The following is a 25,436-nucleotide window of genomic DNA, read 5'->3' as shown; positions in this document are numbered from 1 at the left end:
GGTGTGGCATTTTGTTGTTTTGTTCTGCTTAGAGATCAAGGGGTAATTTAACACCGTTGGAAGTCATTGGGGTTCAGGAGTAGCACATGTAGAATTTTGATCATGCAGCAAGTTGTGATTTCTACTGTGTTAAAGAACTGGCACACACATATACGCCTGCAGCCGGAGCTTGATTGACTCTCGTCAATACGGCCTTCCAAAGCCCGGCCCTGGGGAGTTGTCCAAAAATTTTCCAACCTTTTGTATTACCTAAGTTTATTTTAAACAGACAAGGAGGAGTAATCTCTTAAAGGCTTTTTTAAAGGCATTGGACTAGGTTTTGATTATCACGTCTCAGGAAGCTTCTGCATTCCACCTAGTGCTAATGTGATACATCAAGAGCAGATGACACAAGAGATTCAGGCCTTGCTGCCAGTCTTTTACGAATCAGAACTTTGTTTCATGTTGCCAGATATTGTGGTTTCCTTTTCAGGGGATTCCTTTGCTGTATAATAAGAAGGCCGAGGGCATCCTGGCCTGCATGGGAAACAGTGTTGCCAGCAGGAGCAGAGAGGTGATTGTCCCCCTGTTCTCAGCACTGATGAGGCCGCAGCTCGAGTGCTGTGTTCAGTTTTGGGCCCCTCAGTGCAAGAAAGACATCGAGGCCCTGGAACGCGTTCAGAGGAGGGCAACAAAGCTGGTGAGGGGTCTGGAGCACAGGCCGTATGAGGAGCGGCTGAGGGAGCTGGGATTGTTCAGCCTGGAGAAGAGGAGGCTCAGGGGAGACCTCATTGCTCTCTCTAACTTCCTGAAGGGAGGCTGTAGTGAGCTGGGGCTCGGCCTCTTCTCTCGTGTCATTAATGATAGGACCAGAGGGAATGGCTTCAAGCTGCGACAGGGGAGATTCAGGCTGGACACTACGAGGTATTACTGCTCAGAAAGGGTGGCCAGGCACTGGAATGGACACAGGGAGGTGGTGAAGGGAAGGGGACGAGGGCGAGGAAGGAAGGAAGGGAAGGGGAAGGTAAAGGAAGGAAAGCGAGAGGAAAGACACGAAATGAGACGTGAATTTTGGGTCCTTTTCCGGCAGCCGCCCCCCCCCAACAGGCCCCAGCCCGGCCTGAGCCACGTGACAGTGCCAGTGCCAGTGACAGGAAGTGCTTCCTGCAGGCGGCGGAGAGCACTTCCGGGCCATGGCGGCATGGCGGCCATGAGCGGGGCCGGGAGGAGCGGGCTCTGTGCTGCGAACGGGGTCGGGCCTCGGGGCGGGGGCACGGAGGGGCTGTCGGGGGAGGAGCTCGCGGCGCTGCCGGCACCCAGAGGCGGCTCCCGGGCGGCTCCACGGTCTCGCTGTGCTGCGGAGTCACCCGGCCGGCCCCAAAAGCCTGGAGGCAGAGCCTGAGCCGGCCCCGGCCCGGATCGTGTGGTGCGGCTCCGGCCGTGCTGGGCTGTGCGGCAGGAAGATGACTTGCGGAATCAAACTCTATAACCCAAAGATGGGTTCTAAAGCAGGTATGTTTATTCCAGCGTTGCGCAGCGCCGGGTGCAAGCGGGAGAGCTCCACCAAACTTGCACACCGTAAGGAGAAAAGTGTGTTACAGATATAGGTTAAGCTAATACGTAATCAATAGTCTCCTCCTCAGTTTGATTACATATTCATTACATTCCCTAGGACCCCGTTCCCCGCGACCCTTGCCGTTGTTTTGGGGTGAAATTCTTCTTCTGTTTTCTTCTTGGTGTTATCTGCTGGTATCGTTCTCCCATGTCAGCATCATCTTGCCCGGGGGTATCTAATCCTTCTTCTTGTCAGAGGTCTCCGGACAATTTCTTCTTATCTTTATTGCCCTCTTCTCTGGTTTTATTTTGACTAAGTGTCTGTAATTCCCCCTATCCCTGCACTTTTAAATGTAAACTATCTGCAGTTACCCTTTGTCTCGGATTCTGTGAAGTTCCCCTTTCCCTTTCTATAGCAAAGTGTTACCTTGCCTCCATTTCAGTCTTTGGGTCCCCAGGGAGGCTCTCCCTGGGGGTGTCCCGATTCGAAGGCAGGATTCAATCCCGCCGCAGCCCGTCCATGGCAGGCAAACGCTTCTCTCCTCTGCTCTTGGGACTCAGCAGTGCCAGGGGTTTCACAGCGCGCGTGTTGCAGTGGCTGGCAGCCTCCGTGTGTTTCTCTATTGCATACAGGATCCCATGGTGGAGCCGCGTCAGAAGCAGACGTTGGTGTCTTGTGGCAGGAGCAAGGGCAGTGGAAGCGCTGCCCAGGGCAGGGCGGTGGTGACTGCCATGAGAGCGGAGGTCTGATGCCATCTGCGAGGGATGGGATTTGCATCCGGTGGCTTTTCCGTTGCAGAATGTCCAGCAGCAGAGCGTGAGTGGCCGTGAAATGAAGCTGGGCCCCAGGAGAGCCGCCTGGAGCTGCGTCACGAGCTTCGTGCGTGGCCAGCGCAAGGTAGGTGTGCCTTACTGTAAGCGTGCGCTGAAGCAGTGTTGGTTAAGCACGGCTCACTCCTCTGTCTGCAACAGATGGGCTTTCTGCGCGCTTTATTGCTGTGGCCGTAGAATTCCCTCTTTCTTACCATCTGATCTGTGAAGACTTTTGTGTGGGAAGGTTTTGAGGAATGAGGGAGTAGAAATTGCTTTAGTCACGAGTCATCTGGAAAGGTTTCACAGAAACGGTGACATTTGCAGAAGGAACGTATTGGCATTGGCAGTTGTGCCAAATACTCACTGGGATGGAGAGGAGGGAGTACCTGCAGAAGACCGTTCTCTTCTGGTTTTGAGGAAGCCGGGCAGAGCTCAGATTGCAGCTTAAGCAATGTTCTTTTGTCACACTCTGTGTCCTGTGTTGCGTTCTCTCCTTTCGATTCCAGTTCTCCTGACAGGTTAGGCTTGAATTCAGCATAATATCTGCTTCTCCCTGGGTTCAGGTTCTTTGGGTCTCCTGCCTGCTTTTCTCCCTTTTCTTAATGGAGAGTGGAGTTTCTACCACAGAGCAAAGTTTCGTGATTGACAGAAACAAATATGGAACATATTAGATGAACACAGCTCTGCATTTTTTTCTTCCTCCGAACAGCAAGGGACTCCTGTGCTCTCATTAATATCATCAGTGAGTAGATGCTGCCTTCTGCTGGAGCCTAAAATGCTTTCTGCAGTTGAGTGGTTGGAAACATAGGGTTTTAACTTAAAATTGTTTGCGCAGGGTGAAGGTTGGGAATACAATTAGAATACAGTTACACAGTGCTCTATCCCCAGCACTTTCCATCATTTTTCTTAACACAGCTTACGGTTCATTTCAAAACAAACTAACAAAGATGAACTTGGGTTAGCGTAGCCTGTTTTAAATGATCCTTCTGTGTCTTTTCCAGGCTGGTAGCAGAATGGAGACTTTCCCGAGGCACTGAGGAACAGACACAAGCTTCTTTTGAAGGCTTCAATGAAATTCTGCCCCAGCAGTATCTGTGGTCTTTTGATGCTAAGGAGCTGGACGTAAAGGATTCTTTGACTATTGCCAGATCCAGGCTGCTACAGGTATGTCACGGTTTAAACTAAAAATCCACCTGCGTCCGTGACAGGGACTGTGGGCCCAGCAGGGGCCCTAGGCCGAAAGGAAAAAAAGTTAATTAGGAAAAGAAAACAGCAGCAACAATCTAAGGAGGCACACTTATTTACTAAATTACTATATCGAAATACAGGATAACACAGTATAATACAATATAATTGAAAATTGAGCTAACGAATCAAGCAAAATAGGAGAGAGAATGAGTCCCGAAACCGAGAGGCCTACTGTAAATCTAGGCGAAACGGTGAAGGCTCCCACACACTCCCCTGAACGCCAGAACTCGAAAGACGTCAGTCTAGCCTGCGACAGAGTTAATATAGTGTCCAGGTCCCGTGACCTCGTGTTGTTCTCTGGGAGATGTAGTCTTCTTCTGTAAGTTGCAGATTCAGTAAAACTATTCATGCTTTATATGATGTTATGATGTGGAATACTGATAGCAAAATTACAAAATTATTAAACCATGACAAGGTAATACTTGCATTTCAGTCAGTGTCTGAAGAGCAAAGTTCATTAAGGCTGGCAGTTCTGTTTTCAGGATGTGTGAGAGAAGCCTTGTGTATCAGTTAGTATTTGGTTACTGTGTTGGTCTTCACTTTCTTCTTTGCAACCAATTTACACGTTTCTAACGTTAAGATTCTGCCAGCATAAATTTTTTGGCTAACAGTGTTTTTGTAGTCCTTGACAATGTGATTTGCGTGTGTCTAAAGAGTGAGCAACTAGAAAGCAAGGGAGCAAAGAACCAAATATCAGCGGATGGTCAAATTACTGAGTGGAGCAGGTTTTAGCTGCTTTTGGGTTCTCCAAGTTATACTCTACAGCAAAACATCGTATTTCTAGCACAGAATGGTACGGTTAGGTAAAGACAAAGTACGTTGTTAGTTTGAATGTCTAAATACAAATGTTTTCATGAGTGGTATTTCTCTTTTGTGGCCTCTCCACATTTTCTTTGTGAGCGGATGTTATTATTTGCTATGAAAGTTTGAGAGTTTAATATTAAAAACGAGTGTAGTGTGATTGCAGGTGCTTTTAAGTACAGTAGTATTTCAGTACAATAGTCTTGCTGTAGAAGCAAAGTAGTAGGTTGTAGTTTCAATGATTCCATGTGGGTGCCCAGCCCAAAGTGGGGATTCCCTTATGAAAGGAGGGGGAGGGTGAAGGAGGCCGAGGGCCCTTTTCTCGGGGCCAGCTCTCTGTGCCCTCTTGCTGGCCGGAGAGAAGGGCTGCCCGCTGGACACAGGGAGTGCCTTGTAGCTCCCGTGCCGTGCCCTGCCCTCCAGCCCCCTCCTCATCCTATGCGGAACACCACTCCCAGCAGCACAGGTGCCATTTTGGAATCTTCCCCATGTCACAGCTGTCACCTTGGTTGCTGCGGCTCCACCCGACTCACTCACCTCTGAGAGTGCTGGGCAGGTAGCAGCCATGTCCAGCACGAAGCGAGGGCGAGAGGAATGTAGTGAGGATTTAAGTGGGAGAAGGAGCTGGGGGCCCCAGAACCGAAGAGGAGGAGGGTGCCCGCCATAACCATCAAATGGAGGAGGGGGAAAGGAGCCCGTTTCCATCATGCCTGGACCAGCCCTGTGACCACCACCCATGTGGAGCCGATGGAGGTGGATCCCCCTCCGGAGGAACCGATGGAGGTGGATCCCCCTCCAGAGGAGCCCATGGACGTGGATCCGCCCGCGGCATAGCTGGCCTGGCACCACACCACCGTGGTCATGGTCATGACCGTTGGCATGGTCACAGCTTCACCATCGCTGGTCCAGGCACTCGGCTCCTTTCCTGCTGCGTGGCCCCTGCCCCCAGCATGAGCTGGGTGGCATTATTTAACATCTTCTTCTCCTCCACCTCGTTGCTCCTCCGGTTCTGTGGGCCCCCAGTTCCTTCTTCCCCCTGTTGTAGTTAGGTGTTTGCTCTGTTCTTTGTTTTGATGGTTGTGTTAGGTTAGTGTTAGTGTTCAGTTTAGTTTTAGCGTTAGGGATAGGTTCCTGTTTGTTCTTTAGAGTTAGGCATAGGTTCCTGTTTGTTCTTTAGGGTTAGGTATAGGTTTCTGTTGTTATTTTAGAGTTAGGCATAGGTTAGTGTTCGTACTTACAGTCAGGCATTGGCTGCTACACTCAAGTAAAAGTAACCGCTGCTCCTGGGTAAGCACACAGTGTTGCCATCAGGGCTCAAGCTCAGGCAGCCAGCTGACCGGGGCAGAATTTGTGTTAGACGCTGCTCAGTGACAACACCCAGAACAAAGTAGCAAGGATGTGAAGTGCAGGAGACTACTTGCGCTTAGCACATTCTGTCTGCTGTAACAGCATTACTCAAAGATTTCTAATCAGGCCAAGATCTTTGTGATGCAGCAGTTTGTTCATTACTGCCATCATGGGCGCACAACCCTACTGGCGAGGAATGGAAGGCCCTATATGCTGGCCCGACCCTACCCGCAGGGAGACGTGCTCCCTCCCCTGGGCACGGGTCAGGGACATTGCTGGGAGACTTCCCAGTCTGATCTGCCCTTCTGTCTACTATCCCCTGCTGATAGTTCAGGCTGGCAGTGAAGAAGTTAGTAAAAAAAGCCTGAAGGCTATCAAAGATGATTTCAGGGGACTGGGGCGGGTAATCGAAGGAACAGGTGTGCGGGTGGTTATTGCATCTGTACTTTCAGTGGCAGGGAGGGATACTGAGTTGGACCTAAAAACCCACCTCTTAAACAAATGGTTAAAGAGTCGGTGCAGACATAGGAGTCTTGGTGTTTTTCACCATGGGGCAATTTATTTGGCTCCTGGCATGACAGCTACAGACGGAAGCGGCCTGTCTCAAAGGGGTAAGAGGGTTCTAGCTGAGGAACTGTCAGGACCCCACCAAAAACCTGCACCCTGACTTGTAAAATGGTTACACAGATATAGGTACACCTCATACATAGTCAATGATGTAAGGAAGGACACTGGACACACCTTCGTTGGCTCCACAGCCGCAGTCCAACACGGCGGCCAGGCCCGTCGATCCATTCCTTTGCTTGCTGCCAGTTCCCACAGGGAGTCCTCACTCAGACACCTGAAACAACAACGCACACAAACACATCAGGCAAACAACAGACACGCACACAAACACAAAACGCCCTCCTCGGATCCCGCCACTCACCCTTCCTTTGCCAACTTCTCTCGCTCACCTTCAGGGCAGTGCCAGCCCCTTCAACCCGATCACAGAATTACAGAATGACCCGGGTTGGAAGGGACCTCAAGGATCATGAAGCACCAACCCCCGCCTGGCTGCGGGGCTGTGGCAGCCGGTGTGGCTGGGTGCAGCACGTGGGCATGTGGGAGGGCCTGCAGCAGGGATGTGGGGTGTAATCAGAGTGACTGGAATTCCAATTCAGTCAGAGGTCTTAATTGTAGGTAAGGGTTGAATCCGCCGAGGTGCCGCACAAGGAGAGGCGCTGGGTGCGACTATGGAAAGCAGAGCTTGTGTGTCCCAGGAGGCAGGCGTAGTCAGGTCCCCTTTGGAGCCTGCCGTTGTTGGTGCTCAGCTCAGGAGCCCCATCAGGAGCTGCTGCGTGCTGCGTCTGTGTCACGGACTTATCTAGATCAATATGATTGACTGATCAATCTATGATCTCCAGATGATGTTATGATGTGAAATACCAATAGAAAAAAATACAAAACCACAACAGTATGGCAGCCCAAAAAGATTCCCTTGTGGAAGAAGGGGGAGGGTGAAGGAGGGTGAAGGAGGCCGAGGGCCCTTTACTTGGGGCCGGCTCGTCTGTGCCCTCTTGCTGGCCAGAGAGAAGGGCTGCCCGCTGGGCACAGGGAGCACCTTGTAGCTCCCGTACCATGCCCTGCCCTCCAGCCCCCTCCTCATCCTATGTGGAACTCCAGTGCCAGCAGTGCGGCCGCCATTTTAGAACCCTCTCCATGTCACCATGGTCACCGTTGCCGCATGCCTCTGACAGTTGTGGCAGTTAACAGCCATGCCTGCTGCAAAGAGGGCGAGGGTTGAAGTTTCTGGTGGGAGGATGGAGCTGGGGGCCCTAGGAGTCAGAAGGAGGAGGGGGCCCGCCATGACCATCAGGCAGAGGAGGGGTAAGAGAGCCATTATCCATCATGCCTGGACCAGCCCTGTGACCACCACCCATGTGGAGCCTATGGAGGTGGATCCCCCTCCGGAGGAACCGATGGAGGTGGATCCCCCTCCGGAGGAACCGATGGAGGTGGATCCCCCTCCGGAGGAACCGATGGAGGTGGATCCCCCTCCAGAGGAGCCCATGGACGTGGATCCGCCCGCGGCATAGCTGGCCTGGCACCACACCACCGTGCCAGGCCCCGCGTTGGCATGGTCACAGCTTCACCATCGCTGGTCCAGGCACTCGGCTCCTTTCCTGCTGCGCGGCCCCTGCCCCCAGCATTAGCTGGGTGGCATTATTTAACATCTTCTGCTCCTCCACCTTGTTGCTCCTCTGGTTCTGTGGGCCCCCAGTTCCATCTTCCCCCTGTTAGGTTAGGTGTTTGTTATGTTCTTTTTTGTTGATGGTAGTGTTAAGTTAGTGTTAGTGTTAGTGTTCAGTTTAGTTTTAGTGTTAGGGATAGGTTCCTGTTCGTTTTTTAGAGTTAGGCATAGGTTCCTGTTTGTTCTTTAGGGTTAGGTATAGGTTTTTGTTGTTATTTTAGAGTTAGGTATAGGTTTTTGTTGTTATTTTAGAGTTAGGTATAGGTTTCTGTTGTTATTTTAGAGTTAGGCATAGGTTAGTGTTCGTACTTGCAGTCAGGCATTGGCTGTTACACTCAAGTAAAAGTAACCGCTGCTCCTTGGGTAAGCATGCAGCTGGTTGCTCACCCCGAGCAATGAGTGCGACTGCCCTGACAGTTTGATGACATCTGCGATGAACTGAATTTCCCTCTTGGGACTTTTCCTTTGCAGAACATGGAGGAGCAGAGCGTGAGTGGGCTGAGAAATGGAGCTGGGACTCAGGAGAGCAACACGTGGCTGTGTCCCAGAGCTCCCAAAGTGTGGCCATTGCAAGGTAGGAGTGCCTTACCGAAAGCGTTGTTCAAGCACAGCTCCTGGCACTGTCTGCAACAGATCCGCTCTCTGCGTGCTTTCTTTCAGTCGCTGGTGTTGTGCAGCACAGCCACGGCACGGCCCTCAGTGCGTACGCGAGGAGCGTGGAAAGGTAGGTGGTGAATTTTCATCTTGCTAACGCTAGGATTAGGAATGGTGAGCATTCCTAAAAGAGTGGCCACAAAGGTGTGATCTGCCTCGGGGAGAAGTTGATTCTCGCCTCTTCAGCTTTTCCCTTCTTTTCTGTCCACCTGTCCTTTCCAGCTCCTCCTCCCCTCAGCTGCAAGTGGGGCAGTGCTCGAGTGTGAGGACTCTTCCTTGGCATGCGGTAACAGACAATGCAGATGTGACTTTTGTGTCCTTCCTTGTTCTTGGGTTTGTAGCCCAGGGATATCTTGCGAGCAGCTCTCTAAGTCAGACTGTGCTGGCAGCGTGCGTGAGTGAAATAGTGCCTCTTTTTTCCCTCTTGCAGCAAGCTTGCCGAGGCAAGGCAAGCGCTACTCAGCTGAGGAAGAAAGCCGAGAAGGAAAGCAGAAAGCAACGATGAGGGCTTGAGCAAGAAGCTACAAAGGACAGCAGAACCACCTGCAACGCTTCCTCGGAGGTGGCACCAAGAGCTGCTGACTCAACAGCCCAGTTTACTGGCACAGCCGTGCTTTCCCTGTCATGGACGGTGGAGATGATGGAAGTGAACTGGACAGGAAGGACTTGTGCTGCGTTAGAAGCAATGAGGGCTTCACATAGGCAGGACTTGGTGTATGGCAAGAGCTGGAGACGCTGCGTTCCTTCAGGGTGTGTCTCTTGAGGTCCAGGCCTGGTGTAGGGTTAGGTTGAAATAGGGCTGGCTGGGACTGGAGAGGGAGGAGGTGACGTAGCCCCGGGGTTTGGCTTCTCCTTGGGTCTGACTGGAGGCTGAGTGACTGATTGCTAAGCGGCAATCCTGGGCACTGGGGTTTCATTTTGGGGTGTGGGCGGGGCAATAAATAGAAGCCAAATCTTCTTGTACGCAATAAAATTGAAGCGAACTTTCTAAACCTGGTGCTGCCTCTTTCAGTAGCTGGTCAGAACGTCCCTCGCTCGGGCTGGCAATCGCAGGGCGATGAAGCGGTCGGCTTCACGTCTCTCCCTTGACATGGTGCAGTGCAGGTTTTCCCCCGTTTCCTTGTTGGTCTTCCCAACCTGTGGCCTTTCAGCCAACCCGTAAGTGCTGGTGACAGGCTGTGAGCATCTCCTTGCTCTCTGAGGACTGACAGAAAGAAACCAGAGGAGGGGAAGCAGCCCGGCAGGAAGAAGGGTGTCCCGTGCTCAGCCCCTTGAGTTGGCCTCTCTTCCCTGAGGGCTCTTTCAGCTTCTGATGGATGCACCGTGTGTTGCTGTTTGCCCTGGGAAGCCCAGCTGCACGCTGGCAGCCGTGGCCTGTGCATCAGCCTCCCCTTGAGGCCCAAGGAGTTGTTTGTTTTTATGTATTCACTATTGGTGTGGCATTTTGTTGTTTTGTTCTGCTTAGAGATCAAGGGGTAATTTAACACCGTTGGAAGTCATTGGGGTTCAGGAGTAGCACATGTAGAATTTTGATCATGCAGCAAGTTGTGATTTCTACTGTGTTAAAGAACTGGCACACACATATACGCCTGCAGCCGGAGCTTGATTGACTCTCGTCAATACGGCCTTCCAAAGCCCGGCCCTGGGGAGTTGTCCAAAAATTTTCCAACCTTTTGTATTACCTAAGTTTATTTTAAGCAGACAAGGAGGAGTAATCTCTTAAAGGCTTTTTTAAAGGCATTGGACTAGGTTTTGATTATCACGTCTCAGGAAGCTTCTGCATTCCACCTAGTGCTAATGTGATACATCAAGAGCAGATGACACAAGAGATTCAGGCCTTGCTGCCAGTCTTTTACGAATCAGAACTTTGTTTCATGTTGCCAGATATTGTGGTTTCCTTTTCAGGGGATTCCTTTGCTGTATAATAAGAAGGCCGAGGGCATCCTGGCCTGCATGGGAAACAGTGTTGCCAGCAGGAGCAGAGAGGTGATTGTCCCCCTGTTCTCAGCACTGATGAGGCCGCAGCTCGAGTGCTGTGTTCAGTTTTGGGCCCCTCAGTGCAAGAAAGACATCGAGGCCCTGGAACGCGTTCAGAGGAGGGCAACAAAGCTGGTGAGGGGTCTGGAGCACAGGCCGTATGAGGAGCGGCTGAGGGAGCTGGGATTGTTCAGCCTGGAGAAGAGGAGGCTCAGGGGAGACCTCATTGCTCTCTCTAACTTCCTGAAGGGAGGCTGTAGTGAGCTGGGGCTCGGCCTCTTCTCTCGTGTCATTAATGATAGGACCAGAGGGAATGGCTTCAAGCTGCGACAGGGGAGATTCAGGCTGGACACTACGAGGTATTACTGCTCAGAAAGGGTGGCCAGGCACTGGAATGGACACAGGGAGGTGGTGAAGGGAAGGGGACGAGGGCGAGGAAGGAAGGAAGGGAAGGGGAAGGTAAAGGAAGGAAAGCGAGAGGAAAGACACGAAATGAGACGTGAATTTTGGGTCCTTTTCCGGCAGCCGCCCCCCCCCAACAGGCCCCAGCCCGGCCTGAGCCACGTGACAGTGCCAGTGCCAGTGACAGGAAGTGCTTCCTGCAGGCGGCGGAGAGCACTTCCGGGCCATGGCGGCATGGCGGCCATGAGCGGGGCCGGGAGGAGCGGGCTCTGTGCTGCGAACGGGGTCGGGCCTCGGGGCGGGGGCACGGAGGGGCTGTCGGGGGAGGAGCTCGCGGCGCTGCCGGCACCCAGAGGCGGCTCCCGGGCGGCTCCACGGTCTCGCTGTGCTGCGGAGTCACCCGGCCGGCCCCAAAAGCCTGGAGGCAGAGCCTGAGCCGGCCCCGGCCCGGATCGTGTGGTGCGGCTCCGGCCGTGCTGGGCTGTGCGGCAGGAAGATGACTTGCGGAATCAAACTCTATAACCCAAAGATGGGTTCTAAAGCAGGTATGTTTATTCCAGCGTTGCGCAGCGCCGGGTGCAAGCGGGAGAGCTCCACCAAACTTGCACACCGTAAGGAGAAAAGTGTGTTACAGATATAGGTTAAGCTAATACGTAATCAATAGTCTCCTCCTCAGTTTGATTACATATTCATTACATTCCCTAGGACCCCGTTCCCCGCGACCCTTGCCGTTGTTTTGGGGTGAAATTCTTCTTCTGTTTTCTTCTTGGTGTTATCTGCTGGTATCGTTCTCCCATGTCAGCATCATCTTGCCCGGGGGTATCTAATCCTTCTTCTTGTCAGAGGTCTCCGGACAATTTCTTCTTATCTTTATTGCCCTCTTCTCTGGTTTTATTTTGACTAAGTGTCTGTAATTCCCCCTATCCCTGCACTTTTAAATGTAAACTATCTGCAGTTACCCTTTGTCTCGGATTCTGTGAAGTTCCCCTTTCCCTTTCTATAGCAGAGTGTTACCTTGCCTCCATTTCAGTCTTTGGGTCCCCAGGGAGGCTCTCCCTGGGGGTGTCCCGATTCGAAGGCAGGATTCAATCCCGCCGCAGCCCGTCCATGGCAGGCAAACGCTTCTCTCCTCTGCTCTTGGGACTCAGCAGTGCCAGGGGTTTCACAGCGCGCGTGTTGCAGTGGCTGGCAGCCTCCGTGTGTTTCTCTATTGCATACAGGATCCCATGGTGGAGCCGCGTCAGAAGCAGACGTTGGTGTCTTGTGGCAGGAGCAAGGGCAGTGGAAGCGCTGCCCAGGGCAGGGCGGTGGTGACTGCCATGAGAGCGGAGGTCTGATGCCATCTGCGAGGGATGGGATTTGCATCCGGTGGCTTTTCCGTTGCAGAATGTCCAGCAGCAGAGCGTGAGTGGCCGTGAAATGAAGCTGGGCCCCAGGAGAGCCGCCTGGAGCTGCGTCACGAGCTTCGTGCGTGGCCAGCGCAAGGTAGGTGTGCCTTACTGTAAGCGTGCGCTGAAGCAGTGTTGGTTAAGCACGGCTCACTCCTCTGTCTGCAACAGATGGGCTTTCTGCGCGCTTTATTGCTGTGGCCGTAGAATTCCCTCTTTCTTACCATCTGATCTGTGAAGGCTTTTGTGTGGGAAGGTTTTGAGGAATGAGGGAGTAGAAATTGCTTTAGTCACGAGTCATCTGGAAAGGTTTCACAGAAACGGTGACATTTGCAGAAGGAACGTATTGGCATTGGCAGTTGTGCCAAATACTCACTGGGATGGAGAGGAGGGAGTACCTGCAGAAGACCGTTCTCTTCTGGTTTTGAGGAAGCCGGGCAGAGCTCAGATTGCAGCTTAAGCAATGTTCTTTTGTCACACTCTGTGTCCTGTGTTGCGTTCTCTCCTTTCGATTCCAGTTCTCCTGACAGGTTAGGCTTGAATTCAGCATAATATCTGCTTCTCCCTGGGTTCAGGTTCTTTGGGTCTCCTGCCTGCTTTTCTCCCTTTTCTTAATGGAGAGTGGAGTTTCTACCACAGAGCAAAGTTTCGTGATTGACAGAAACAAATATGGAACATATTAGATGAACACAGCTCTGCATTTTTTTCTTCCTCCGAACAGCAAGGGACTCCTGTGCTCTCATTAATATCATCAGTGAGTAGATGCTGCCTTCTGCTGGAGCCTAAAATGCTTTCTGCAGTTGAGTGGTTGGAAACATAGGGTTTTAACTTAAAATTGTTTGCGCAGGGTGAAGGTTGGGAATACAATTAGAATACAGTTACACAGTGCTCTATCCCCAGCACTTTCCATCATTTTTCTTAACACAGCTTACGGTTCATTTCAAAACAAACTAACAAAGATGAACTTGGGTTAGCGTAGCCTCTTTTAAATGATCCTTCTGTGTCTTTTCCAGGCTGGTAGCAGAATGGAGACTTTCCCGAGGCACTGAGGAACAGACACAAGCTTCTTTTGAAGGCTTCAATGAAATTCTGCCCCAGCAGTATCTGTGGTCTTTTGATGCTAAGGAGCTGGACGTAAAGGATTCTTTGACTATTGCCAGATCCAGGCTGCTACAGGTATGTCACGGTTTAAACTAAAAATCCACCTGCGTCCGTGACAGGGACTGTGGGCCCAGCAGGGGCCCTAGGCCGAAAGGAAAAAAAGTTAATTAGGAAAAGAAAACAGCAGCAACAATCTAAGGAGGCACACTTATTTACTAAATTACTATATCGAAATACAGGATAACACAGTATAATACAATATAATTGAAAATTGAGCTAACGAATCAAGCAAAATAGGAGAGAGAATGAGTCCCGAAACCGAGAGGCCTACTGTAAATCTAGGCGAAACGGTGAAGGCTCCCACACACTCCCCTGAACGCCAGAACTCGAAAGACGTCAGTCTAGCCTGCGACAGAGTTAATATAGTGTCCAGGTCCCGTGACCTCGTGTTGTTCTCTGGGAGATGTAGTCTTCTTCTGTAAGTTGCAGATTCAGTAAAACTATTCATGCTTTATATGATGTTATGATGTGGAATACTGATAGCAAAATTACAAAATTATTAAACCATGACAAGGTAATACTTGCATTTCAGTCAGTGTCTGAAGAGCAAAGTTCATTAAGGCTGGCGGTTCTGTTTTCAGGATGTGTGAGAGAAGCCTTATGTATCAGTTAGTATTTGGTTACTGTGTTGGTCTTCACTTTCTTCTTTGCAACCAATTTACACGTTTCTAACGTTAAGATTCTGCCAGCATAAATTTTTTGGCTAACAGTGTTTTTGTAGTCCTTGACAATGTGATTTGCGTGTGTCTAAAGAGTGAGCAACTAGAAAGCAAGGGAGCAAAGAACCAAATATCAGCGGATGGTCAAATTACTGAGTGGAGCAGGTTTTAGCTGCTTTTGGGTTCTCCAAGTTATACTCTACAGCAAAACATCGTATTTCTAGCACAGAATGGTACGGTTAGGTAAAGACAAAGTACGTTGTTAGTTTGAATGTCTAAATACAAATGTTTTCATGAGTGGTATTTCTCTTTTGTGGCCTCTCCACATTTTCTTTGTGAGCGGATGTTATTATTTGCTATGAAAGTTTGAGAGTTTAATATTAAAAACGAGTGTAGTGTGATTGCAGGTGCTTTTAAGTACAGTAGTATTTCAGTACAATAGTCTTGCTGTAGAAGCAAAGTAGTAGGTTGTAGTTTCAATGATTCCATGTGGGTGCCCAGCCCAAAGTGGGGATTCCCTTATGAAAGGAGGGGGAGGGTGAAGGAGGCCGAGGGCCCTTTTCTCGGGGCCAGCTCTCTGTGCCCTCTTGCTGGCCGGAGAGAAGGGCTGCCCGCTGGACACAGGGAGTGCCTTGTAGCTCCCGTGCCGTGCCCTGCCCTCCAGCCCCCTCCTCATCCTATGCGGAACACCACTCCCAGCAGCACAGGTGCCATTTTGGAATCTTCCCCATGTCACAGCTGTCACCTTGGTTGCTGCGGCTCCACCCGACTCACTCACCTCTGAGAGTGCTGGGCAGGTAGCAGCCATGTCCAGCACGAAGCGAGGGCGAGAGGAATGTAGTGAGGATTTAAGTGGGAGAAGGAGCTGGGGGCCCCAGAACCGAAGAGGAGGAGGGTGCCCGCCATAACCATCAAATGGAGGAGGGGGAAAGGAGCCCGTTTCCATCATGCCTGGACCAGCCCTGTGACCACCACCCATGTGGAGCCGATGGAGGTGGATCCCCCTCCGGAGGAACCGATGGAGGTGGATCCCCCTCCAGAGGAGCCCATGGACGTGGATCCGCCCGCGGCATAGCTGGCCTGGCACCACACCACCGTGGTCATGGTCATGACCGTTGGCATGGTCACAGCTTCACCATCGCTGGTCCAGGCACTCGGCTCCTTTCCTGCTGCGTGGCCCCTGCCCCCAGCATGAGCTGGGTGGCATTATTTAACATCTTCTTCTCCTCCACCTCGTTGCTCCTCCGGTTCTGTGGGCCCCCAGTTCCTTCTTCCCCCTGTTGTAGTTAGGTGTTTGCTCTGTTCTTTGTTTTGATGGTTGTGTTAGGTTAGTGTTAGTGTTCAGTTTAGTTTTAGCGTTAGGGATAGGTTCCTGTTTGTTCTTTAGAGTTAGGCATAGGTTCCTGTTTGTTCTTTAGGGTTAGGTATAGGTTTCTGTTGTTATTTTAGAGTTAGGCATAGGTTAGTGTTCGTACTTACAGTCAGGCATTGGCTGCTACACTCAAGTAAAAGTAACCGCTGCTCCTGGGTAAGCACACAGTGTTGCCATCAGGGCTCAAGCTCAGGCAGCCAGCTGACCGGGGCAGAATTTGTGTTAGACGCTGCTCAGTGACAACACCCAGAACAAAGTAGCAAGGATGTGAAGTGCAGGAGACTACTTGCGCTTAGCACATTCTGTCTGCTGTAACAGCATTACTCAAAGATTTCTAATCAGGCCAAGATCTTTGTGATGCAGCAGTTTGTTCATTACTGCCATCATGGGCGCACAACCCTACTGGCGAGGAATGGAAGGCCCTATATGCTGGCCCGACCCTACCCGCAGGGAGACGTGCTCCCTCCCCTGGGCACGGGTCAGGGACATTGCTGGGAGACTTCCCAGTCTGATCTGCCCTTCTGTCTACTATCCCCTGCTGATAGTTCAGGCTGGCAGTGAAGAAGTTAGTAAAAAAAGCCTGAAGGCTATCAAAGATGATTTCAGGGGACTGGGGCGGGTAATCGAAGGAACAGGTGTGCGGGTGGTTATTGCATCTGTACTTTCAGTGGCAGGGAGGGATACTGAGTTGGACCTAAAAACCCACCTCTTAAACAAATGGTTAAAGAGTCGGTGCAGACATAGGAGTCTTGGTGTTTTTCACCATGGGGCAATTTATTTGGCTCCTGGCATGACAGCTACAGACGGAAGCGGCCTGTCTCAAAGGGGTAAGAGGGTTCTAGCTGAGGAACTGTCAGGACCCCACCAAAAACCTGCACCCTGACTTGTAAAATGGTTACACAGATATAGGTACACCTCATACATAGTCAATGATGTAAGGAAGGACACTGGACACACCTTCGTTGGCTCCACAGCCGCAGTCCAACACGGCGGCCAGGCCCGTCGATCCATTCCTTTGCTTGCTGCCAGTTCCCACAGGGAGTCCTCACTCAGACACCTGAAACAACAACGCACACAAACACATCAGGCAAACAACAGACACGCACACAAACACAAAACGCCCTCCTCGGATCCCGCCACTCACCCTTCCTTTGCCAACTTCTCTCGCTCACCTTCAGGGCAGTGCCAGCCCCTTCAACCCGATCACAGAATCACAGAATGACCCGGGTTGGAAGGGACCTCAAGGATCATGAAGCACCAACCCCCGCCTGGCTGCGGGGCTGTGGCAGCCGGTGTGGCTGGGTGCAGCACGTGGGCATGTGGGAGGGCCTGCAGCAGGGATGTGGGGTGTAATCAGAGTGACTGGAATTCCAATTCAGTCAGAGGTCTTAATTGTAGGTAAGGGTTGAATCCGCCGAGGTGCCGCACAAGGAGAGGCGCTGGGTGCGACTATGGAAAGCAGAGCTTGTGTGTCCCAGGAGGCAGGCGTAGTCAGGTCCCCTTTGGAGCCTGCCGTTGTTGGTGCTCAGCTCAGGAGCCCCATCAGGAGCTGCTGCGTGCTGCGTCTGTGTCACGGACTTATCTAGATCAATATGATTGACTGATCAATCTATGATCTCCAGATGATGTTATGATGTGAAATACCAATAGAAAAAAATACAAAACCACAACAGTATGGCAGCCCAAAAAGATTCCCTTGTGGAAGAAGGGGGAGGGTGAAGGAGGGTGAAGGAGGCCGAGGGCCCTTTACTTGGGGCCGGCTCGTCTGTGCCCTCTTGCTGGCCAGAGAGAAGGGCTGCCCGCTGGGCACAGGGAGCACCTTGTAGCTCCCGTACCATGCCCTGCCCTCCAGCCCCCTCCTCATCCTATGTGGAACTCCAGTGCCAGCAGTGCGGCCGCCATTTTAGAACCCTCTCCATGTCACCATGGTCACCGTTGCCGCATGCCTCTGACAGTTGTGGCAGTTAACAGCCATGCCTGCTGCAAAGAGGGCGAGGGTTGAAGTTTCTGGTGGGAGGATGGAGCTGGGGGCCCTAGGAGTCAGAAGGAGGAGGGGGCCCGCCATGACCATCAGGCAGAGGAGGGGTAAGAGAGCCATTATCCATCATGCCTGGACCAGCCCTGTGACCACCACCCATGTGGAGCCTATGGAGGTGGATCCCCCTCCGGAGGAACCGATGGAGGTGGATCCCCCTCCGGAGGAACCGATGGAGGTGGATCCCCCTCCGGAGGAACCGATGGAGGTGGATCCCCCTCCAGAGGAGCCCATGGACGTGGATCCGCCCGCGGCATAGCTGGCCTGGCACCACACCACCGTGCCAGGCCCCGCGTTGGCATGGTCACAGCTTCACCATCGCTGGTCCAGGCACTCGGCTCCTTTCCTGCTGCGCGGCCCCTGCCCCCAGCATTAGCTGGGTGGCATTATTTAACATCTTCTGCTCCTCCACCTTGTTGCTCCTCTGGTTCTGTGGGCCCCCAGTTCCATCTTCCCCCTGTTAGGTTAGGTGTTTGTTATGTTCTTTTTTGTTGATGGTAGTGTTAAGTTAGTGTTAGTGTTAGTGTTCAGTTTAGTTTTAGTGTTAGGGATAGGTTCCTGTTCGTTTTTTAGAGTTAGGCATAGGTTCCTGTTTGTTCTTTAGGGTTAGGTATAGGTTTTTGTTGTTATTTTAGAGTTAGGTATAGGTTTTTGTTGTTATTTTAGAGTTAGGTATAGGTTTCTGTTGTTATTTTAGAGTTAGGCATAGGTTAGTGTTCGTACTTGCAGTCAGGCATTGGCTGTTACACTCAAGTAAAAGTAACCGCTGCTCCTTGGGTAAGCATGCAGCTGGTTGCTCACCCCGAGCAATGAGTGCGACTGCCCTGACAGTTTGATGACATCTGCGATGAACTGAATTTCCCTCTTGGGACTTTTCCTTTGCAGAACATGGAGGAGCAGAGCGTGAGTGGGCTGAGAAATGGAGCTGGGACTCAGGAGAGCAACACGTGGCTGTGTCCCAGAGCTCCCAAAGTGTGGCCATTGCAAGGTAGGAGTGCCTTACCGAAAGCGTTGTTCAAGCACAGCTCCTGGCACTGTCTGCAACAGATCCGCTCTCTGCGTGCTTTCTTTCAGTCGCTGGTGTTGTGCAGCACAGCCACGGCACGGCCCTCAGTGCGTACGCGAGGAGCGTGGAAAGGTAGGTGGTGAATTTTCATCTTGCTAACGCTAGGATTAGGAATGGTGAGCATTCCTAAAAGAGTGGCCACAAAGGTGTGATCTGCCTCGGGGAGAAGTTGATTCTCGCCTCTTCAGCTTTTCCCTTCTTTTCTGTCCACCTGTCCTTTCCAGCTCCTCCTCCCCTCAGCTGCAAGTGGGGCAGTGCTCGAGTGTGAGGACTCTTCCTTGGCATGCGGTAACAGACAATGCAGATGTGACTTTTGTGTCCTTCCTTGTTCTTGGGTTTGTAGCCCAGGGATATCTTGCGAGCAGCTCTCTAAGTCAGACTGTGCTGGCAGCGTGCGTGAGTGAAATAGTGCCTCTTTTTTCCCTCTTGCAGCAAGCTTGCCGAGGCAAGGCAAGCGCTACTCAGCTGAGGAAGAAAGCCGAGAAGGAAAGCAGAAAGCAACGATGAGGGCTTGAGCAAGAAGCTACAAAGGACAGCAGAACCACCTGCAACGCTTCCTCGGAGGTGGCACCAAGAGCTGCTGACTCAACAGCCCAGTTTACTGGCACAGCCGTGCTTTCCCTGTCATGGACGGTGGAGATGATGGAAGTGAACTGGACAGGAAGGACTTGTGCTGCGTTAGAAGCAATGAGGGCTTCACATAGGCAGGACTTGGTGTATGGCAAGAGCTGGAGACGCTGCGTTCCTTCAGGGTGTGTCTCTTGAGGTCCAGGCCTGGTGTAGGGTTAGGTTGAAATAGGGCTGGCTGGGACTGGAGAGGGAGGAGGTGACGTAGCCCCGGGGTTTGGCTTCTCCTTGGGTCTGACTGGAGGCTGAGTGACTGATTGCTAAGCGGCAATCCTGGGCACTGGGGTTTCATTTTGGGGTGTGGGCGGGGCAATAAATAGAAGCCAAATCTTCTTGTACGCAATAAAATTGAAGCGAACTTTCTAAACCTGGTGCTGCCTCTTTCAGTAGCTGGTCAGAACGTCCCTCGCTCGGGCTGGCAATCGCAGGGCGATGAAGCGGTCGGCTTCACGTCTCTCCCTTGACATGGTGCAGTGCAGGTTTTCCCCCGTTTCCTTGTTGGTCTTCCCAACCTGTGGCCTTTCAGCCAACCCGTAAGTGCTGGTGACAGGCTGTGAGCATCTCCTTGCTCTCTGAGGACTGACAGAAAGAAACCAGAGGAGGGGAAGCAGCCCGGCAGGAAGAAGGGTGTCCCGTGCTCAGCCCCTTGAGTTGGCCTCTCTTCCCTGAGGGCTCTTTCAGCTTCTGATGGATGCACCGTGTGTTGCTGTTTGCCCTGGGAAGCCCAGCTGCACGCTGGCAGCCGTGGCCTGTGCATCAGCCTCCCCTTGAGGCCCAAGGAGTTGTTTGTTTTTATGTATTCACTATTGGTGTGGCATTTTGTTGTTTTGTTCTGCTTAGAGATCAAGGGGTAATTTAACACCGTTGGAAGTCATTGGGGTTCAGGAGTAGCACATGTAGAATTTTGATCATGCAGCAAGTTGTGATTTCTACTGTGTTAAAGAACTGGCACACACATATACGCCTGCAGCCGGAGCTTGATTGACTCTCGTCAATACGGCCTTCCAAAGCCCGGCCCTGGGGAGTTGTCCAAAAATTTTCCAACCTTTTGTATTACCTAAGTTTATTTTAAACAGACAAGGAGGAGTAATCTCTTAAAGGCTTTTTTAAAGGCATTGGACTAGGTTTTGATTATCACGTCTCAGGAAGCTTCTGCATTCCACCTAGTGCTAATGTGATACATCAAGAGCAGATGACACAAGAGATTCAGGCCTTGCTGCCAGTCTTTTACGAATCAGAACTTTGTTTCATGTTGCCAGATATTGTGGTTTCCTTTTCAGGGGATTCCTTTGCTGTATAATAAGAAGGCCGAGGGCATCCTGGCCTGCATGGGAAACAGTGTTGCCAGCAGGAGCAGAGAGGTGATTGTCCCCCTGTTCTCAGCACTGATGAGGCCGCAGCTCGAGTGCTGTGTTCAGTTTTGGGCCCCTCAGTGCAAGAAAGACATCGAGGCCCTGGAACGCGTTCAGAGGAGGGCAACAAAGCTGGTGAGGGGTCTGGAGCACAGGCCGTATGAGGAGCGGCTGAGGGAGCTGGGATTGTTCAGCCTGGAGAAGAGGAGGCTCAGGGGAGACCTCATTGCTCTCTCTAACTTCCTGAAGGGAGGCTGTAGTGAGCTGGGGCTCGGCCTCTTCTCTCGTGTCATTAATGATAGGACCAGAGGGAATGGCTTCAAGCTGCGACAGGGGAGATTCAGGCTGGACACTACGAGGTATTACTGCTCAGAAAGGGTGGCCAGGCACTGGAATGGACACAGGGAGGTGGTGAAGGGAAGGGGACGAGGGCGAGGAAGGAAGGAAGGGAAGGGGAAGGTAAAGGAAGGAAAGCGAGAGGAAAGACACGAAATGAGACGTGAATTTTGGGTCCTTTTCCGGCAGCCGCCCCCCCCCAACAGGCCCCAGCCCGGCCTGAGCCACGTGACAGTGCCAGTGCCAGTGACAGGAAGTGCTTCCTGCAGGCGGCGGAGAGCACTTCCGGGCCATGGCGGCATGGCGGCCATGAGCGGGGCCGGGAGGAGCGGGCTCTGTGCTGCGAACGGGGTCGGGCCTCGGGGCGGGGGCACGGAGGGGCTGTCGGGGGAGGAGCTCGCGGCGCTGCCGGCACCCAGAGGCGGCTCCCGGGCGGCTCCACGGTCTCGCTGTGCTGCGGAGTCACCCGGCCGGCCCCAAAAGCCTGGAGGCAGAGCCTGAGCCGGCCCCGGCCCGGATCGTGTGGTGCGGCTCCGGCCGTGCTGGGCTGTGCGGCAGGAAGATGACTTGCGGAATCAAACTCTATAACCCAAAGATGGGTTCTAAAGCAGGTATGTTTATTCCAGCGTTGCGCAGCGCCGGGTGCAAGCGGGAGAGCTCCACCAAACTTGCACACCGTAAGGAGAAAAGTGTGTTACAGATATAGGTTAAGCTAATACGTAATCAATAGTCTCCTCCTCAGTTTGATTACATATTCATTACATTCCCTAGGACCCCATTCCCCGCGACCCTTGCCGTTGTTTTGGGGTGAAATTCTTCTTCTGTTTTCTTCTTGGTGTTATCTGCTGGTATCGTTCTCCCATGTCAGCATCATCTTGCCCGGGGGTATCTAATCCTTCTTCTTGTCAGAGGTCTCCGGACAATTTCTTCTTATCTTTATTGCCCTCTTCTCTGGTTTTATTTTGACTAAGTGTCTGTAATTCCCCCTATCCCTGCACTTTTAAATGTAAACTATCTGCAGTTACCCTTTGTCTCGGATTCTGTGAAGTTCCCCTTTCCCTTTCTATAGCAGAGTGTTACCTTGCCTCCATTTCAGTCTTTGGGTCCCCAGGGAGGCTCTCCCTGGGGGTGTCCCGATTCGAAGGCAGGATTCAATCCCGCCGCAGCCCGTCCATGGCAGGCAAACGCTTCTCTCCTCTGCTCTTGGGACTCAGCAGTGCCAGGGGTTTCACAGCGCGCGTGTTGCAGTGGCTGGCAGCCTCCGTGTGTTTCTCTATTGCATACAGGATCCCATGGTGGAGCCGCGTCAGAAGCAGACGTTGGTGTCTTGTGGCAGGAGCAAGGGCAGTGGAAGCGCTGCCCAGGGCAGGGCGGTGGTGACTGCCATGAGAGCGGAGGTCTGATGCCATCTGCGAGGGATGGGATTTGCATCCGGTGGCTTTTCCGTTGCAGAATGTCCAGCAGCAGAGCGTGAGTGGCCGTGAAATGAAGCTGGGCCCCAGGAGAGCCGCCTGGAGCTGCGTCACGAGCTTCGTGCGTGGCCAGCGCAAGGTAGGTGTGCCTTACTGTAAGCGTGCGCTGAAGCAGTGTTGGTTAAGCACGGCTCACTCCTCTGTCTGCAACAGATGGGCTTTCTGCGCGCTTTATTGCTGTGGCCGTAGAATTCCCTCTTTCTTACCATCTGATCTGTGAAGACTTTTGTGTGGGAAGGTTTTGAGGAATGAGGGAGTAGAAATTGCTTTAGTCACGAGTCATCTGGAAAGGTTTCACAGAAACGGTGACATTTGCAGAAGGAACGTATTGGCATTGGCAGTTGTGCCAAATACTCACTGGGATGGAGAGGAGGGAGTACCTGCAGAAGACCGTTCTCTTCTGGTTTTGAGGAAGCCGGGCAGAGCTCAGATTGCAGCTTAAGCAATGTTCTTTTGTCACACTCTGTGTCCTGTGTTGCGTTCTCTCCTTTCGATTCCAGTTCTCCTGACAGGTTAGGCTTGAATTCAGCATAATATCTGCTTCTCCCTGGGTTCAGGTTCTTTGGGTCTCCTGCCTGCTTTTCTCCCTTTTCTTAATGGAGAGTGGAGTTTCTACCACAGAGCAAAGTTTCGTGATTGACAGAAACAAATATGGAACATATTAGATGAACACAGCTCTGCATTTTTTTCTTCCTCCGAACAGCAAGGGACTCCTGTGCTCTCATTAATATCATCAGTGAGTAGATGCTGCCTTCTGCTGGAGCCTAAAATGCTTTCTGCAGTTGAGTGGTTGGAAACATAGGGTTTTAACTTAAAATTGTTTGCGCAGGGTGAAGGTTGGGAATACAATTAGAATACAGTTACACAGTGCTCTATCCCCAGCACTTTCCATCATTTTTCTTAACACAGCTTACGGTTCATTTCAAAACAAACTAACAAAGATGAACTTGGGTCAGCGTAGCCTCTTTTAAATGATCCTTCTGTGTCTTTTCCAGGCTGGTAGCAGAATGGAGACTTTCCCGAGGCACTGAGGAACAGACACAAGCTTCTTTTGAAGGCTTCAATGAAATTCTGCCCCAGCAGTATCTGTGGTCTTTTGATGCTAAGGAGCTGGACGTAAAGGATTCTTTGACTATTGCCAGATCCAGGCTGCTACAGGTATGTCACGGTTTAAACTAAAAATCCACCTGCGTCCGTGACAGGGACTGTGGGCCCAGCAGGGGCCCTAGGCCGAAAGGAAAAAAAGTTAATTAGGAAAAGAAAACAGCAGCAACAATCTAAGGAGGCACACTTATTTACTAAATTACTATATCGAAATACAGGATAACACAGTATAATACAATATAATTGAAAATTGAGCTAACGAATCAAGCAAAATAGGAGAGAGAATGAGTCCCGAAACCGAGAGGCCTACTGTAAATCTAGGCGAAACGGTGAAGGCTCCCACACACTCCCCTGAACGCCAGAACTCGAAAGACGTCAGTCTAGCCTGCGACAGAGTTAATATAGTGTCCAGGTCCCGTGACCTCGTGTTGTTCTCTGGGAGATGTAGTCTTCTTCTGTAAGTTGCAGATTCAGTAAAACTATTCATGCTTTATATGATGTTATGATGTGGAATACTGATAGCAAAATTACAAAATTATTAAACCATGACAAGGTAATACTTGCATTTCAGTCAGTGTCTGAAGAGCAAAGTTCATTAAGGCTGGCGGTTCTGTTTTCAGGATGTGTGAGAGAAGCCTTATGTATCAGTTAGTATTTGGTTACTGTGTTGGTCTTCACTTTCTTCTTTGCAACCAATTTACACGTTTCTAACGTTAAGATTCTGCCAGCATAAATTTTTTGGCTAACAGTGTTTTTGTAGTCCTTGACAATGTGATTTGCGTGTGTCTAAAGAGTGAGCAACTAGAAAGCAAGGGAGCAAAGAACCAAATATCAGCGGATGGTCAAATTACTGAGTGGAGCAGGTTTTAGCTGCTTTTGGGTTCTCCAAGTTATACTCTACAGCAAAACATCGTATTTCTAGCACAGAATGGTACGGTTAGGTAAAGACAAAGTACGTTGTTAGTTTGAATGTCTAAATACAAATGTTTTCATGAGTGGTATTTCTCTTTTGTGGCCTCTCCACATTTTCTTTGTGAGCGGATGTTATTATTTGCTATGAAAGTTTGAGAGTTTAATATTAAAAACGAGTGTAGTGTGATTGCAGGTGCTTTTAAGTACAGTAGTATTTCAGTACAATAGTCTTGCTGTAGAAGCAAAGTAGTAGGTTGTAGTTTCAATGATTCCATGTGGGTGCCCAGCCCAAAGTGGGGATTCCCTTATGAAAGGAGGGGGAGGGTGAAGGAGGCCGAGGGCCCTTTTCTCGGGGCCAGCTCTCTGTGCCCTCTTGCTGGCCGGAGAGAAGGGCTGCCCGCTGGACACAGGGAGTGCCTTGTAGCTCCCGTGCCGTGCCCTGCCCTCCAGCCCCCTCCTCATCCTATGCGGAACACCACTCCCAGCAGCACAGGTGCCATTTTGGAATCTTCCCCATGTCACAGCTGTCACCTTGGTTGCTGCGGCTCCACCCGACTCACTCACCTCTGAGAGTGCTGGGCAGGTAGCAGCCATGTCCAGCACGAAGCGAGGGTGAGAGGAATGTAGTGAGGATTTAAGTGGGAGAAGGAGCTGGGGGCCCCAGAACCGAAGAGGAGGAGGGTGCCCGCCATAACCATCAAATGGAGGAGGGGGAAAGGAGCCCGTTTCCATCATGCCTGGACCAGCCCTGTGACCACCACCCATGTGGAGCCGATGGAGGTGGATCCCCCTCCGGAGGAACCGATGGAGGTGGATCCCCCTCCAGAGGAGCCCATGGACGTGGATCCGCCCGCGGCATAGCTGGCCTGGCACCACACCACCGTGGTCATGGTCATGACCGTTGGCATGGTCACAGCTTCACCATCGCTGGTCCAGGCACTCGG

The 25,436-nt window shown here is 51.6% G+C and overlaps 3 protein-coding genes across 3 annotated transcripts in view; all 3 read left to right on the top strand.

Moving 5' to 3' along the window:
* Positions 1-25,436, top strand: part of LOC146758316 (uncharacterized) — a 107,841-nt gene that overhangs the window by 17,750 nt on the left and 64,655 nt on the right. The window lies entirely within an intron of this gene.
* LOC146758322 (uncharacterized) lies at positions 253-8,962 on the top strand. Its single transcript, XM_085516634.1, has 4 exons — positions 253-1,491; positions 2,333-2,431; positions 3,348-3,510; positions 8,447-8,962. The coding sequence occupies exon 1, from the start codon at positions 521-523 to the stop codon at positions 1,379-1,381; it is 861 nt and encodes a 286-aa protein (XP_085372760.1). The 5' UTR covers positions 253-520; the 3' UTR covers positions 1,382-1,491; positions 2,333-2,431; positions 3,348-3,510; positions 8,447-8,962.
* On the top strand, positions 10,311-13,731 carry LOC146758321 (uncharacterized). The gene is made up of 3 exons (XM_085516637.1): positions 10,311-11,553; positions 12,395-12,493; positions 13,410-13,731. The coding sequence occupies exon 1, from the start codon at positions 10,583-10,585 to the stop codon at positions 11,441-11,443; it is 861 nt and encodes a 286-aa protein (XP_085372763.1). The 5' UTR covers positions 10,311-10,582; the 3' UTR covers positions 11,444-11,553; positions 12,395-12,493; positions 13,410-13,731.

The sequence above is a fragment of the Coturnix japonica genome, chromosome 15, assembly GCF_054131305.1.
Source record: "Coturnix japonica strain WE chromosome 15, WE-NBRP24, whole genome shotgun sequence".
Classification (NCBI taxonomy): Eukaryota; Metazoa; Chordata; class Aves; order Galliformes; family Phasianidae; genus Coturnix; species Coturnix japonica.
This window is presented reverse-complemented; position numbering and strand designations above follow the sequence as displayed.

Bases quoted from the DNA above. Each gene is read 5' to 3' on its own strand.
- LOC146758322 (XM_085516634.1), top strand. From the start codon at position 521: ATGGGAAACAGTGTTGCCAGCAGGAGCAGAGAGGTGATTGTCCCCCTG.
- LOC146758321 (XM_085516637.1), top strand. From the start codon at position 10,583: ATGGGAAACAGTGTTGCCAGCAGGAGCAGAGAGGTGATTGTCCCCCTG.